Here is a 17,908-nt window from a genome sequence, read left to right on the forward strand (position 1 = left end):
TGTATAAAGGTTTTTATACAGACATACTATATACAATTTTAATAGTCTCTTTCATTTATGACATTTAAAGGTACAATATGTAGTATTTATGGGTTTATATAACCCAAAATCCACTTTTTTATACATATTATGTGCTCCTGCATTGTCTAGTCGCTGTATAATAGTTTTTGTTTCATTTTCGTAGTGTTTCAAAAAGTCATGTAAAATAACATGACCGCGGGCCGCGGTTGCATAGCCACTGTTGGCAGCGAGACGCCATGTTTCTACCGGAGCCTGTAAGGACAAACGCGAGAGAACAAAACAAGCGTCTCTTTACTTGTAGCGGAAGTCCCGCCTCCACTCTCTCTCCGCTTCGTCTGCTACGGCCGCGGTAGCTCCGCCCTCTCCCTCGCCTCACGAACCTCATCTGCTGACACGGAGAAAGACGACGAGGACGACATTTGACCGGCTGAGGATACCGTAGCGCTCAGGGAAGGGAGGGGGTGAGCAGAGCAGCAGGTCTTTGTTGTAAATTTCAGCCTCTCCTCTAGATGGCACTATAAACTACTTATTTCACCTTTAAGAACTACAACATGTTCAGTTTATACCCAACCTCTGGACCCCGTAGACCTGGTTCTTCCATTGTTTCATTAAATTAACAGGACGCATCCAAACGTCTACTGAACATTGCATTCAACGTTGGAGGTGACGCACAAGATATTAAAAGACTTTTATTTGTCGCCTCGATCTCTAAAGCTACAATGAGCCACTGCAGAGTGGCTGAAGAGCCACATGTGGCTCCAGAGCCGCAGGTTGCAGACCCCTGCTCTAGCCGGTTTCACAGTGAGAGGTAACTTAAGCTCTCGGTCAGTTACCATGGTAACATACTCTATGAACCTAACCTGGTCAGGACCAGGTTTTTCTCAACAAACCTGGAGTTTATCTCTCTGTCTCTCGCCCTCTTTAAGCCACACACTATTTGATTTTCTCATTCATTCAGTCAGCAGAGTTTTGGCGTAGTATAGTAGTGATGGGAACGGGAACGTTCATTTGAGTGTACTGAATCCCTGGAATCCGTTCATTAAAATGATTCGTTCAAAAGATTCGTTCACGGAATCGTTCAGTGCTTAGCAGGAGCCTAGTGCCCCGTCACGTGACTCACGTCCTCCCTGAGTGCAGTACGTTCGCGTACGTACTCGCATACTTGGGAAGTACTTACTTGAGAAGTACGACTGGAGTACATACTCGCCAAGTACGGTAGTACACGAGTACGATCTCTTCGGTTGGAAAAGCGATGTACTTCCTTGTTCTACTGTTTGAATGGCGGGTGGTGCCAAGCACCTAAGCCTCATTACCGCCACCTACAGTGTTGATGAATGAACATATAAAATACTTTTATATATATTGTTGTTATTTTCACATTTTAAATATTTTACTTAATGTATTCATTAATTTTTTTTAAATAAACAGTACCATGTGGAAAATAGATACATTTGAGCAGTGAAGAGTAATATATATTTTAGACTTATATATATGTATAGTATATACCGTATATATATATATATATATATATGTATATATATGTATATATATATATACATATATATACACACACACACATATATACACACATACATGTAATATATCTATGTGTGTATATATATGTGTTTAAATATAATGGACAGTATATTATACTTTCCATTATATTTAAATACATACACAATGACAGTGCAACTTTAATATAAATCTAAAATTCTGATGACGTTTTCACAAGTACTGGAGTACGCAAGTACGGACAAGTATGCACAAGTATGGATATTGAGAAACAATAATCCTTAAATAAAAATTAAAAGTATCAATGTATTTTATCTTATGTATGTATGTATGTATTTTATTTATATAATGTATTACGTTATAGTGAGTCAGTGAGTGACAGCCAGGAGTGAGTGAGAGCGGCAGACACAGTTCTTCTTACTAGTCGCTCCCTCTCCACTCGGCAAACGTTGACTGGCGTCGCTTGCCAAAGATTCACGAGTGAGTGACGGCGTCGGCGAACGACTTCACGAGTGATTCACAGAAACACGGCAGTTCCACTCCCGGGCCGCCACGCTCGCCGCTGAGCTCAACTGAACTAAGAAAGGAACTGAATGAATTCGTGAAGTGATCCCAGTCAGTTTGTTCACTCAAAAGATCAGTTCTTTCGAACAAATCTTTCGTGACCGACACAACACTATAGTAAAGTTCTGCCGTCTGTTCTGCCTTCAACAGTAGAAGTTATATTAGGTGGCGACTATTTTCACTACCATGGCATGTCCCTTTGACAGTGATCCCGTGGATGAAGGTGCAGCACTACTGCGCAGAGAATTAAATATTCGTCAGGAGAGGATTATCAGACCGCGCATAGATGTCCTTGCATTTCCAGACACTTATCTTTTTGAGCGGTACCGTTTCACGTCACAGTCCATCATTTGCATACACAACCTAATCGGTCCTTACATTTCAACATTAACAACCGGAGTCATGCTTTCACATCCCAGCAGAAATTTTTTTTGCAAATGGGAGTTTTCTTATACAACGTCGGAGATGCAGAGCACTTGAACATGATATAAATGAGAAGTCATTTATGTGTGTGAAAAGCAGCAGTGTTCTCCCACGCCGTCTCCCTCTCTTTTGCTGCTGCAGTGGTGTTACACTTCCTTCTAAAACATGCTCAAACTCACCATATGAGTACATTTATATTTTCCAACTCCAGTGGGTGAAGAACGTCACCCTCCGCTTCCCCGTTGCCATGGTGACTCGTCGAATCGGGGCTCCATTGATGATGTTTTTTTATACTCCGGGCGTAACTACTCCGAGTTGAACAAACTAACTCAAATCAGCTGTTGTGGAACGGAAAACTCAGAGTTTCCTATCTCAGAGTAGAGCAACTCAGAGTTCAGGGTTAGACTCAGAGTTTGTAGAAGCTGCTTTGTCTGACTCCCTGCCCCTCTCTCTTTCTCGTTGTTTGCAGATTTCCAATTCCGTGGTCATTCTGTGAGAGCTGAAGCTGCAGTCAAGAGGTGGTTGTTTTTTATTTCCCATCAACCTCTGCTTTTCCTCGGGCCCTGCCAAACCACTCATCCTCACCACTCTTTTACTTACTTTCCATTACCTTACTCTCACCTCTCAATTATTCCTGTCCATTGTGATTGGATCCAAACCTAAGAATCACAGACCAGTCAAGACTTCTCAGTAAAGACCAGTGAAGTCAGAGCTGCTAACGGAAAGCTACTCGAAATGCAGTAGTATTTGACTGTAATACCCTTGCAGCTCTTCAGTCCAGAGTCTGGCTCAGTTGCGGGGTTTCATCTCATTTTAGACTTTCTCTTCTTCACCTTTCGTCTTCATGTTTTGGGGGTCCTCCTGTTCCCCCACCCTCTGTCAACCCACCTGCACCTGCTGCTATCACGGCCGGCCACCCCAGTCGCCTTGTTGCCATGCCGACAGAGACACTGCCTCCAGACTTGCCAGATAGCAAGGCTACTGGCTCCGCAACGGCCTTTGGTTCTGCTGTACCCCTCCGCATCCTCAACAAGGGCCCAGACTACTTCAGGAGACAGGTATTGTTATAATGTGTAATCTGTGTGTGTGCAGATATTAGCTTTAAAATGTATGATTGGATATTGGCAAACACGCCACGGTATGCCAATATGACTGATATCATATAATAGTAGTACTACATTAATAGTACCTACCGCCTTAAAACGGCCATAGAGTGGTCCTATTGCACATATATGTGAGTTATGGAGGTCTTTTTACATACATCAAAAACCTCCTATTTGCTGGAAACGATCTGATAGAATCTCTCCTCACTGAAGCTCTCCTCAGCCGTGGTGTTTCAGACTGAAATCTCACCCCAATTTTGTAACATTTATTTATTTTCGTTTGTTTTTTTAATCTAATTTAGTTGTTTTGGCTGGTACTGTGTGTACTGACATCACTAAAGTCAAGGCATTGCAATTATAGAGGGTGCCCGTCATCTGGTGAGGGCCTTTTTTTTTCTGCACACCGCCCCTGCTGACTCTGCTCTTCACTCTCCTGCATTGTGCGCCGCTGTACGCGGATCATTCACATCCAACGCAGAATGGGTGGATGGATTTCTCTATGCGCAGTTTTATCCACAAATCCATATGACACATACATAATGATCTTTATGTATGAGTGCAGTCGCGAGAAAATACAGCGGATCCAAGTAGATCTTAGAAAATGTGTTGACAGATTCTGAAGAGCGCACTTTTTATTGTTTTCACGCCGTGGTCTCATTCTTTCTTTAGAAGACGCTTTAGCGCTGTAATAAAGGGAATAACAGATGCATCAGATGAGCTGATCTCTTTAGTTAACTGCTCAAATGGCGAGAGGGACAGAAGAGAGTTCTGTCACGGGGAGTTCATAATCCGCGATGCGCTGCAGCCAAGTTTCGCTTTTACGCAAAAGACTCCAGCATTTAATAGGTGCCGTTCCACCGTGTACTCACATCTTGAGGTATATGCACGCGTGCTGGCCGTAGTTTTTGCGAACAGCACGCGCCTGTCTATATTGTACTGTCCATTGTATACATAATTAAAGGTTTTAGCCAGGCTCTAAAGGATACAATAGAATACATGGTGTTGTATTTATTTGTGTTGAATCTGTTCTCAGGTGGAACCCAATCCGAAACGCCTCAGTGCTGTAGAGAGACTAGAAGCCGATAAAGCCAAGTACGTCAAGAGCCAGGAAGTCATCAATGCCAGGCAGGAGCCAATCAAACCACCTGTGCTGGCCAAGCCTCCCATCTGCCACACCTTGCTGTCCAAGAGAGGCTCTGGAATTAGTGGAGGTGGAAATGGAGGCGGGATAGCTTTTAAAGCTTCCAATAACAATGCCAAATCAGACACATGTGCAACAAGCTGTAGCAGCAGCAAACGGGAGAATTTAAACCTTGAGATCTTGAAAAATCTGCTAAACTCATCGTCCTCTGGAGCAGGATCTGAAGGACTAGGAGGTGGAGCTAAAAGTGCTGTTATGAAGAGGTCATCAGGGGGGATGACCAGGAGCTGGGCACCATCAGGGTAAACTTGTTTCCTTTAACTCTTTAATGTGTAAACTGCTGGTGGTTAACATTTAAAGTTGTGGTCCCTAAGTGGTTTCTAAAACACTTTTTTTTAATCTTATTTGATGAAATAATCTTAATGTCCTGATAGCCAACAATAATAAAGTTGTCTATAGCCCTCACAATACTGTTATGAACACAAGCAATCATTTTGTTAAATGACCTGCTGACCTGCCTAACCGCGGGGTTCATTACTACACATGAACAATGTTCAGTGTTTTCCCCACAGACGATTCATATACAATGTTTGATTTAAGTTTCACAGTGCTCTCTTTTCCTGCTTCTAGCAGTTGTTAGGCAGTCTGTAATTGTTTTTTTTAAGGGCAGATCTTTAATGAGAGGAGAGACGGGACGTATCTGCAGTTTAGCCTATTATTTCAAGCTTTTCCACACCCAATTTCACCCAATTTATTTTCCAGTCAACTTTATTCACTATCTGAAAATGAAAAAAGGTTTTAACAAAAACATAATTGTTTATCAAACACGTTATGGATTCATGCTTGTAATAATTATTAGGGGTAGCACAATGCCACTTTTTTGTGTCCAATAAGCCATTAACACATTTGTGCCAGCAATTTCAAGTAATTTTACTAATATAATTCTCCAGCTGTTAAAGAATGACTCTGCTCCCATAAAGAAGAATTAATAAATCCAAACAGGATTCAGCAAAAATGCTGTTGCTGATTTTTATTGACAATTTGTCCATAAAGAAACATGAAATATACATAATTTTTGGATGGTATTAGATTTAGTATTTTTCTATTCCCGACATTGGATCCAGTGATTTTGACCAGTATCGGACTGATCCTGAGTATCATATCAGCTCATCCTTAATAATTATTCATGTATCTATTGCTGATTGATATTGGTATGTTATGGTATGATATGATGAGACATTTTGAAAATGGATTTAAAAACAGAACTGTGGATAGTAATAATAGAATGCATCATGTAGTTTTATTCCACTTAGATTATAGATGGGGAAATTTTTTTTTAACAAAATTAAATATCTGAGCATTGCATGCAGTACCAAAGTCTTACGATCTTCTTATCATGCATTTTCACTGGTCTGAAAAAAATATAAATTATTAGGTGACATTATTGTATAAATATTATGTGGCCTCAAATTAATTAACTCAGTGAAGGCTGTTGAATAATGTTTGGTTTATGATTAAATTTGAGTTCAGAGGACGCCAAGTAAGTAGGCTGTTCCTCAAATATGGATCATAACACCTTTTCACTAACAGTGGCTCTAAGGAGACATAGGGGATGAATTCTTCTCCTTTCACATCTGTCCAATATTTGGATTGTGGGAGGAAGCAGGAGATGATAAGGATTCATCACACATTACAATGAAAAATAGAAATAGAAAATATCATTTCTTTGTTGTGCGAGTGGAAGCCATTCCTAGCCTATAGATAAATTAAAAGTGGTAGTGGTCCGAATATAAGTCCACCACGTTCAGTCCAACAAATGCATGCTTTTCAACAGCTTAGCTCAAACCACCTCTCCTGTGTTCCCCTCCATCTCAGGTATGATATGCTAGCAGGAACTTGCGATGAGTGAAATTATGCAACCATGAGTTAACAGTAGCTTTTAGTCCATCAAACGATTAGATGTTTATTATCTGTTTATGAATATTGTCTGAAATGGTTCGAGCCCTGGTTGGAACAAGGGCCTTTCTACAAAGAGTTTACATTTTCTCCCTGTGTGAGTGTGAGAAACAATTTATGACTGAACACATTCATCATCATCATCATCAAAGTATTCTCCATTTTTACATTTTGGTTAAATCCTTACAGTCCTAGTATGTTGTCCAAAATGTGGTTGTTTGAGTATCTTAAAAAAGATCTGTAAACAAATATTTTATTTTATGAACATACGTATACTTCACAATAACTGTTTTAAAATATCACTGTCAGTGATCATCGCAGGGTCATCCTGCAGTCATCCAAGAAAAAACTTGTTAAACACTGACTTGGCACCACCTATTGTTGCAGATTTATTGACATTCGTGGATATAGGATAGAATATAGGACGACCCCTTTTTATTTTTTTATTTTTCAAAGAAAACATTGTCTAATGGACCAATTCAGTACTCAGATATTCATAGTCAAAATAGTCTTTATAGCTATAAGTTCACACTACATGTATGAGCTGCGACGGAGGATCACATTATACTGTATATGATTATTTGAAGTCACATTGGATATGATCAGCGAAAGGCTCAATTTAGCTTGGTTTTGTGTCTTCAGGTAGACCGCTAAACACTGAAGCAGTACCGCTTGTGTCACTTTTTTATGTTTTTTTTCTCTTTTTCCTTCTTCCTCTTCCTCTCTCTAATGATCCTGTGTTGTATTCCTGTGCGGGGTTGAGCTGCGTTCTCCCCGACTTGGTCTCTGATTGGCTGAATTGTCACAGACTTGGATTAAATTTCCATCATACTGGAAATGAGATCGGGGTCTGCGACTTGTTTGGGAGGCATAGGTGAGTCTCCGTGGGCCATGTCTTTGAATATTTCACACTCTCGATCACGTGCCAATTGGAGACGATTAGCCATGACTTTGGTGACAGCAGCTCATTGGGTGACAGTAGCTCAATGACAGAGTAAGTCATCTTTCAATGAGAAGGATGTGGGTTCATTTCCCAGCTCTGCTAGTCTACATGCAGAATGGGTGTGAATGTGAAGCTTTGAGTGGTCATCCGTACTAGAAAAGCACTATATAAATATAGACAATTTACCATTTACTTAAATATGCCAACACAATAGCATCCACCACCCAGCAGGAGAGGTGTTGCTTTGTAATCGTCTTCCCTATATGGCAAGAACTAATCTCTGCATTTGACACCCTCTGTCCTTGTAGTACAAGTGTGCTAGTGCTGAGTGGTGTACCGTTTCATGCCGGAAACTGGTATTATTATTTTTCTGATATTCATTTTTTGTATACTGCAAGACCGGTATATTAAACGCAACAAAACACTGTTTGACACAATTCACTGCTGCACCACGCATGCTAAGGGCTTAGCTGAAGAAGTAACTGTGGTAGTAACTGCAGGAATGAGCAATTGTGGCCAGCCATGGCAAAACCGGTCACAAGTCTACCGAGGGACACACTGAAAAAGACAACGATGTCTAGCACATGTGAATCGGATAATATTTGAAGGAGATATGGCCATTTCAATGTAGGACGACATTTGACTGGCTGAGGATACCGTAGCGCTCAGGGAAGGGAGGGGGTGAGCAGAGGAGCAGTTTGTTGTAAATTTCAGCATCTCCTCTAGATGTCACTATAAACTACTTACTTCACCTTTAATATATAAAACATAATTTGGGAGGGGTTTAGCTTTCATATGAGCCATTTCTAAAACCAATAGATTAATTAAAAGCCACGTTATAAGATGTTGTTTCTACAAAATGGATAGGGACTGTACTATTGTGAGCTACACTGCTACACAAAACAATACATATACAATACATAAAAACTGGACATAATAACCTCTTAAGATTTGAAATAAAATAACTTAAAAAATATATATATGGGGGCGTGGGGCAGGTGGCTTATTCTCTTATCATTTCTTGTCCTTAAACTCATTTAGTTATATTTCCATCATCTGTTTTTGTTGAAAAACAAAATATACTATATATGCTTAAGAGAGAAGGATCAAATATAGACACATATTTCATATTTCTAATATCAAATCAAACTGCCTTGCCGCCGCAGGCACTAATGAAATACATTGAAGTGGCTCTGTGATGTAGTGTGGATGGATCAGTCTGTTCCTGAATGAGCTGATGATATTCTAACTCTCAGCTAGTTGCTAAATCATTAGCATCACAGTCAATACTTCATACACAAAGCTGTGTCATTTATACATGATTCAAGCACATCAGCACGTTTGTGCCGGCCCTGGAGCTAGTGAATAACAATGCAGCCACATAACATTCTGAAACGTACAGTGGATTATTAAAAGAAAAAACGTCCCTGTATGTGACTGAACACTAACGTTACGTAGATTAACGACATTAATGAAAATTCACCTTATAAGAAGATAGAGCGGTGCTGGCGTCACTTCATCATCTCAGACAACTACTGTGTCTGTCCTGCTCTCTTTCAGCCACTGAATAATCCATTCCAAACATCCGTTTATTGTTTTTGTGACGATGATGTTTATGCTAACACATGAACCCAAAAAAGGTTCCTTGGGGCAAACTGTGTGGGTCCATCAAAAGCGCATAGATATAGAAAATAAATAACTGTGTAATGTGAATACAGTAAAATGTGAATTATAACAAGTGAGAAAATGTGTTAATTGACAAAGGGAAATTTAATCCATTCTTGAAATTACAGATAAAAGCCCCTTTTGTTTCTTTTTTTCATTTATAACTCGATAGAAATTAATTTATATGCGCCGTAGTAAGAAAAAAAAATATTGTACCATAAAACTGTTTGATTATGAATGTTTTTGCCCTGGTAGATAGTGAGTGATGCGTTGTCACTTTTCAGCACCTGTGAACAGCAGCATTTGCGTATTTACGCATGGGGGAAGCTCTTTTCTGATTTTATTGACTGTGCCAACCAGGCTCGTTATCTTGGCTTATAATTAGGACTGTCAAAAGATTACAATTTTTATTCAGATTAATCACACGGTAGCTGTGTATTAATCTTGAATAATAACAATTCATATATGCCAGAAAAATCTAATTATTCGGAACAGAATGCAGATGTATACATTAAACATTTGTTTTTTCTTTATGGAAATAAATAAATAATTAAAAAACAACCAGAACAAGCACCAACAGGGCTGCCCCCCGCCGGGTGCACCTCTGCCTTGGAAAAGCTAGGGGCCAAGGTGGCAGGCGGCTCTGACCTTCTGCTTTACAGTGACCCCCCCCATGCGGTTAAATTTGTTCCACTGATATTTGTATATGTGCGGATTGTGATCCACACGTATTTCTTGATTTGAATGCGTGTTTTTCAGATTAGAGATGTGCATTTGTAAATAACGTGACATTTGTGTAAATTGAAAATTGCATTTGTGAATTGTGATTTCACATTTGTGGAACGCCAGCATTTGTATTGAGACCGTATATTTGTCTCAATAATACCTCCCTTCATCAGCAGGTGGCAGTGTTTTACAAGTAGAATCTAGCTTGTGACGTGGTCACGTGATTCGGGTTGCCGGTACGGATCAGGGACAATTCAAAGGGGTGCAGTGCGACTGTTTGTACACTGATTGTCTGTTTTTTTGAGACACTTCTTGATGTGAAAACAGACATTTTAGGTAAGACATTAACCTTGCATTACACTCACTATTGTTATTGTGAAACTTTTATGTTTTTGTTTTTTCTTTGCATTTTCTATTTTTTATTTGTATCTATTCTTGTCCTCTGCATGTGCTTGTCTTTGTTGTTTCACTTAAAAATGTGTATAAATAAAATTTACCCAACAAAAAGTATTTAGGTTTATGACAGAAAGTCAGTAGATTTGTTACTATTTCCTTTTTAGAAGGAAAAAAAAAAAGTCACCCGGGGTCTGTAAAGTCGCTAAATATGCACAGGGAAACGGCACGAAATGTAAACAAACATACATTATTTCCCCTTCTTTCCTCTGACTTAATTAATTAATTGTGTCTTTGTTTCTGTTATATCTGTAATGTCTTCTTCTTTGTGTTTGGTGTAACGTTACAGTTCTGTCATATGTACTACAGCCGACCGAGACATTTCCTGAAACGATATTTTCTGTGGGATGCTTTTAAAAAAGGACCTACCTTTTTAGAAAAGCATTTAGCTAATTTTTGTTTAATATTGTAATGTTGTGTTTTTATATATTTTTTTACTTTATATGCTTTTACTCTGTAGCACTGAGATTTGTTGTTCAAAGGTAAAGTGCATTACAAATAAAATCTATTATCATTATTATTATTATTATTATTATTTAAGCTAGTGGGTCGACTGTGAAGCAATATATGCTCCAGGTGAGAAGAGGGTTTTGAACGATGTACCATTATCGATCGTAGATGTCACTTTCTGGTGCTGACTGACACATGCACCAACCAATTGGGATTGGCATCGTGAGATAAGTGGTTCTGAGGTTAAATCGAGGCATGCTTTCTATCGTAGGATATCAAATTCAATGTTACAAAAATAACTTGTTACCGACCATATTATCAGGTTGAAAGTCACGAAGTGTGAACTAGGCTTATCAGAACTTTAATAAAATAACATTTAAATTTAAAATAAATTCCAGATAAAATATAAAATATTTTACAACAATATTTATAATACACAAGAAATAAAATGAAAAGCAATAAGATGCAATAACATACAGAATGTACAATATAGCAGCATATGGATTTAAAATGTGTGTGTTGTATTCACGTGGGTGGTTGAGAGTTCAGCATCCTGATGGCCTGAGGTAAGAAGCTCGACCTCAGCCTCTCTGTTTTGGCCATGCAGGAGCGGAGACGTTTGCTAGACGGCAGCCACTGGAACAGTCTGTTGAATGGGTGATGAGTGTCTTTTATAATCCTCCTGGCTCTGCTGGTGCAGCGCCTGGTGTAAATCTGTAAATGTAAACATTCAAAGGGCTTGTATAGCCTGATAAGCTGCTCTTGATAAGAGATAAGAGAGATGCTGCAACAGGCTGCCACATGGGACGCTCCATCTTGCACTCTTGATACTCATAAATGTGTTTATCTGCTTGTATCGTTCCCTATCTGACATCTCTCTGTAGCCCACAACAGAGATGTCAAACTTAAGTGACATATTTCGTGTTTCCACTAGCACGACTCGCGATGTCATACCAGGGAAAGTGCGTGACGTCAGCAGTCTGACAACGCTGGTGTACGGTGCTGGTGTATTTAGCGACAGCACTGTTGAAAGCCTGTGATCACGAGGCGGCGAGCTGAATGCAAACCTTTTTCCGGCACAAGCTCGGGTCTTGGTTTTCGTCACCATCCATGTTGTATTTATTTCTCCTTAGCACACACTGTGTCGCTGCTTGTAAACTCTCAACCCTACCGCCTTGTTATAATGTAATATTAATTCATTTTGTGTTTTCTCTTCCTAGGATACCATTAACATACCGATCTACAATGACACTAAATGAGGAGCCACCAGATTTAGCACCTAGTCCGAGCACCTCACATTCTCTACGCTCCTTCTCCCGCTCCCTGAAGGTCCCGCCAGTCAACAGCGGGGGACGTCGTAGTCCACTGCCGGGAGGAAACCTCAACCTCAGCAGACGAGTCCTGGATGAGAGAGGAGGTGGGGGAGGAGCCGTTGAACGCTCTCGCTCTCCTCTACCACCTCTACTCACCTCCCACTCCTCCTCTGACCTCCTGCGACTGTGTAACGGCAAACCACTTCGTACTGCTCGATCCAGCAGCTCATCAGCTCCGCCCCTCCCTCCAAAACCTAACCCAGCTTCCCTCCCGCCCCCTGCTCTTTCCTTGTCATTGCCTCCCCCTCGGCCAACTCCAGCCCCGTCTCCCTGCGATAACGCCACCCCCCAATCCCTACCTTGTGATATTGGTGAGCCTTCCAAAGCTTCCATTGATCCCAACATGGAGCTGGATCTCGGCCCATCCATGGCTCGTCGCTCCTCGCTACACAGATCACAATCAGACCTGTCAGACCGATATGCCCGGGCTAGGGCTGATGTAGAACGTTTTTTTAACTACTGCGGCCTCGACCCCGAGGAGCTGGAGGCTGTCGGTCCAGAGAACTTTACTCGAGCCAACTCAGACATTGTCAGTCTGAACTTCCGGTCAGCCTCTATGATCTCATCTGAGTGTGATCAGTCGCGGCGATCCTCCAATGATGGGGTGTCAGACGGGGAGGGTGAGGATGAGGAGGATGCCGGTGAGCGTGTTCCCTATGGTATCTCGGCTGTGGAGAGAAACGCGAGAGTCATTAAGTGGCTGTACAGCATCAAACAGGCAAGAGAGACACAAAAAGTGTCGCATGTTTAGGAAAGAGCACCACAGACTAATGCCCTGTGTCACAGAATGGATAGATGGACAATAATGTCTCACAGGTTTTCACAGTCAACTTGAAGATTAACTGAAATTTATTGACAAATCAAATCAAATCAATCAGCTGGGTGAAGGGGGTGGCAGGTTTAACCAAGCTAGATGAGAAAACAGACAGATTTTAGTTTAAAATAAATAAAGAGATGAAAAAGAACTCATCCTCCAAATAACACTGAAATATGACATGGACAACTGTTTCTCTGTGAAAATTGTTTTAACGTGTTGGTTTGTTTGAAGAATAAGTAAACTGTTAAAGCTATACTTACCTTTCTTGCATTTTTACACTTTTCTTTTGTAATCTTAAATTATTCCTAATAAGCGTATATGGCACTCTAAAACGTAAGATAATCCCACCAGGTTTTGGAACTCATCATTATTTAATTCTCATATTATTATGATAAAAGTATGACCAATTAAAAAATGAGGGTGGGAGGGTGGGACTTTGAGGGAGGCGGAGTTGTTCATTGTTCAAATTTTTACTAAGTGCTGTGAGACATGCAAGAAAGGTAAGTATAGCTTTAAGCTTTCCATGAACCCATAAAGCAACTGCTTCACAACAAAGCATTTACAGAGCACATTTTGTCTTGTCTAACAGGTCTGGCGATTTTAATTAATAATCCTTAAATATGATGTAGTGGTGGGCACTCATGCCTTTGCAGCAAGTTGGTCGGAACAAGGGGCTTTTCTACATGGAGTTTGCATGTTATCCCCCGCGTGTGCTTGGGTTTCCTTCAGTTTCTTCCCGCAGTCAAAAAACATGCAGATTTGGGGATTCGGTCAATTGGACACTGTAAATTTACTGTAGGTGTGAGTGTGAGTGTGAATGGTTGTTTGTCTCTATATGTGGCCCCCGTGATGGACTGTTGATCTGTCCAGAGTGTACCATGTTGACACATCAAGCATTTAAGCACATATTAACTCATACATCAAGCTTTTCAACACACATTACATAATATAATTCACATAAATGATCCAGCAGCATCAAAGACTACTCTTTTCACTTTGGTAATGCAGGTTATGAAGTCTTGAGAAAACATGTTTTCCTATGTGCACACGTATAGACACTTGCTGCATCTGTGATCATAGATCTAGTGAAGACCCATTTCCCACTGGACACAGAGATGGTGATCCCAAATTTGACACCGAACAGTTTTGGTCTTTTTTCAACCCCCAAAAAACATGTTTTCTAAGGTTTGGCCCTCCTTATCGCGTAAAGCCCAAAGCCATCCCAGAAACCCCTGCACACTCAGCACATCGCAACTGTTGGTTTCATTTTAATCAGAAATGGTTTCCAATGTATTTTAACATGATTGTTCTTTTATTCATTCGGTCATTCATTGTCTTCCACTTTATTCTTCACATGTGAAGGATAGACAGTGGGGCTGCAAAAATTGGTTAATCCTAACATCAAGAGAGGAGAAAACTGCACTGCACTGCACATCCACAGCTCTGTGACTCTGTATGTGCGCTTCTGTGTGTGTCTGCCTGCAGTAAATACAATTGGATCTCAAAAGTGGGCATGTGAAGTTGCTAAATATGCACACGGAAACGGCACGTAGCATAAATGTAAACAAACAGACATCTTTTCCCTTACTATCCCCTGGCTCGATTTCATTCAGTCTCTGTTTCCATTGTTATATCTGGGACGTGTACCAACGTCTTGTGCTCTGAGATATTTCCTGAGACGAAGCCGTGTTTACATGGGGAACTTTTTGAAAACGGCAAAGGAAAAGATTGTTTCAGTTTTGTGCCATTTCATTTTTGGTCAGATAGGGAGAGAGCAGAGCAAGCAGCCGGTTCAGAGATGCTTTTTCTGAAGCAAAACAAAAACTTGACATGGTCTAAAAAAAAAAAAAACATCACACGTCCTGCGATGTGACTATCACACATGCAAACATTGCAATGCCGATGCTCAAACCCTACTGCACGGGCAGCCAGTCCATCGCAGGATAACAACAGGACAAACAACCATTCATGCTTTCTCCACACCGTCAAGTCCGCCTCTGGGATGCTGAGCTTTGGTGGGGGGGGGGGGGGGTCAGACGAGCGGGTTAGGGGAGAGCACAAAGGCAGGGGTGAGGCAAAATTGTGTTTTTTAATATTACAATCAAATACAGTACAACACAAAAAAATGTAGACTTAAGCCAATGTAGCCTTTAAAATACTTACCATCTGGCTTTAAACAGACATCATAACTGGGAATTCACAGTAATTGTGAGATGTGTGCAGAGCTTAAAGCTGTAGGGTGTCACTTTAAAATATAAATAAATGTCTGTTAAATTCAAGCGTTTGAATTTAACACAATGCTGATTAAGGCTGTCAGCTTCACACAACTCTCTCTGTGCTTCTAATGTCCAGTGACATGATTGATTAAGCTAGAGACAGAGGCAACAACAACACTGCACTAGTGAAGAGAGATGACTGCAAACAGATTGGAGTATGATTAGAATAGACGCTGATCTCTGTCTGTCAAAAGCTAGAGCAATGCTTGTACACTGTGTGATGTATATGTGACTGTATTAGTGTGTAATGATTTTGAAAAAGAATAGGGACGAAACATAAAATGTGTTATGCCAATTATGAACAGCCATTCTCCACCTGCTCATGTTGAGGGTATATTACAGTGGATAATATTTTTACCTCCACCCTCCACATTTGTCTTGTCTGCACACAGCGGCCGCGTTTCCCAGATTCGTTAAGAAGCTCTTAACGCTAAGATCTTCTTTGGAGCGCTCTTAAGAACGATGTGAAAGAAGAACTTGTGTTTCCCAGAGTCGCTCTTAGCTTAAGAAGATCTTTCACTAAGAAGGAAACGTAAGATCGAGCTGACCCACTCTTAACAGCCTTCTTAGCGATCAACTGTTCAGTGATCACAGCCTGCCGCTAGGGGAGTATAGATTTCTAGGCTACAGTGATCAAGCCGCGTCAGAGAAATTTATATCCTCCACTTTTTGAAATAATAAAACAATGTTCAATGTTGAAATGCGCTCATAGCTGTGGACCACTGGCGCAAGAAACATAGGCTAATAGTAGAGAAGAAAAAACTGTTATTGAATTACACGTTTATGAGTTTATAGTACTACACATAAAAGAAACCCATCAACAACCCTGCTACTCTATATAAAGGCGTTGCCAAAGTCCCCATGTGTGAGAAACCATGGCTGCAATACAGCACATTCTCGCTGCTAATCAACAACAGCGTTGTTATTATTTTTTCTTTTCTTTTCTTTTTATTTTATATATATATATGGTTATCAGCACATAATGTGAAGCTTATCCACTAACTCAGTACTCATCATGGATATCGCAAGTTCTTATAAACAACGACAATAGAAAGGATGGAGGATGGACGCAGTGAAGCTAGAGGAGTTATTCCAGATGGGCGATAACAAGGTAGACAACTGGTGTGCTTGTCAAAACGCCATACGTTAACGGCACGCTAGAAAAATCTAAAGGTCTTTATAGGGCTGTGTAACGTTGATGGGCGTGCGTACCATAGCATTAATTCCTGCAGGCGCCCCTGAGCCTAACTGCACCTGTGTGGGGGGACCACGGGGCGCTGTGTGTGACTTATGCGCTGATAAAGCGGTGGGTGATCGATTTGCCTGGCATCGATTGATTCAGTTTCAGCACCACCGTGGTGAACAGCTCTCGTTAAGAGCTTCTTAAGAAGCTTCTTTGGCCTGATCTTACGGTTCTCCGAAGAAGGCAGTTAAGAACGCGTCTGGGAAACACCCGTTATCTTAGCGCTCCTTCTTAGCCATTCCTTCTTAAGAGCCTTCTTAAGTCCTTAAGAAAGATCGAATCTGGGAAACGCGGCCAATATCTTTCAAGGCCTGAAGTCATATCTGTATGTATGCAGTAGTGTCTTCCATCTGTCACTGTGTCTGTATACCTAACACATCCAGGAACATATCTGCTCGGTTTACCCAACTCTCCTAGTTAATACACAATCTCACCATCCTTCCTGTGGCCCTACTCTCAAAAATAAATCGAGCCAGCATGACCTGTGGGCCCCCAAAAAGTTACTGTATATACGGGCTGACAATATGGTTCCTCAGCGGGTTTTTCTGTGACTTCCATGGTGGCTACCTGGGGGCTGAAATTGTGTTTCCACTGAGTGGAGTTCAGCTCAACTCACACAATTGAACTCTTTATTTAATCCGAATACAAATGCTTATGTTTGGCGTCCAGGCTTCATCTGTATCACTCCCTCCAGATACTCCCTTCAGCCATAGACACTTATAATCGGGACCCATAATGTCACCCTGAATATCTCTCTCATGGGGCCCGCATGTACATGCTGGCTGGGTAGTGATGCAGTATTTAGTCTGAGGACCCCGCTGTTAAACCTTTTACCAACCTTTTCTGTACAACGATTCCAACACTGTGTAAACTTTCTAGTTTATATGATCAAAAACAAAATATATATCAGATATTCTGTATCAGAATATTATTTGACCATTTTAATTATTTTCCATTTTTATCGCAACAGAGTGTTTTTGTCCCCAGGGTACTCGCTCTAGGATATAGTACCACCTCCTGACTGCTCTGGAGCCGATGTTTATTTATGCTCATGAAGTTAAAAGTAGAGGAAGTTAAGTGAAACAAAAGCTGAGCCTGTTGTAAAAAGTTACAACCATACAACCATAAGTTGTACTTCGTTTATATTAAGCAAATCATTGAGTGAATGGTGTCCTAGTTTCATCGTTTGCAAAAACATTAAGGGATGATGGTATTTCAACAAGTCAATGAAGAACTGTGGAG

General features: G+C 40.7%; 1 protein-coding gene across 1 annotated transcript; it reads left to right on the forward strand.

Moving 5' to 3' along the window:
* Nucleotides 1-3,440: 3,440 nt before the first annotated feature.
* fam110b (family with sequence similarity 110 member B) lies at nt 3,441-13,081 on the forward strand (the record flags this gene model as incomplete). The annotated part of the gene is made up of 3 exons (XM_083907508.1): nt 3,441-3,578; nt 4,657-5,066; nt 12,178-13,081. The coding sequence occupies exons 1-3, from the start codon at nt 3,456-3,458 to the stop codon at nt 13,079-13,081; spliced, it is 1,437 nt and encodes a 478-aa protein (XP_083763634.1). The 5' UTR covers nt 3,441-3,455.
* Nucleotides 13,082-17,908: the final 4,827 nt, after the last annotated feature.

The sequence above is a fragment of the Microchirus variegatus genome, assembly GCF_963457635.1.
Source record: "Microchirus variegatus genome assembly, chromosome: 21".
NCBI lineage: Eukaryota > Metazoa > Chordata > Actinopteri > Pleuronectiformes > Soleidae > Microchirus > Microchirus variegatus.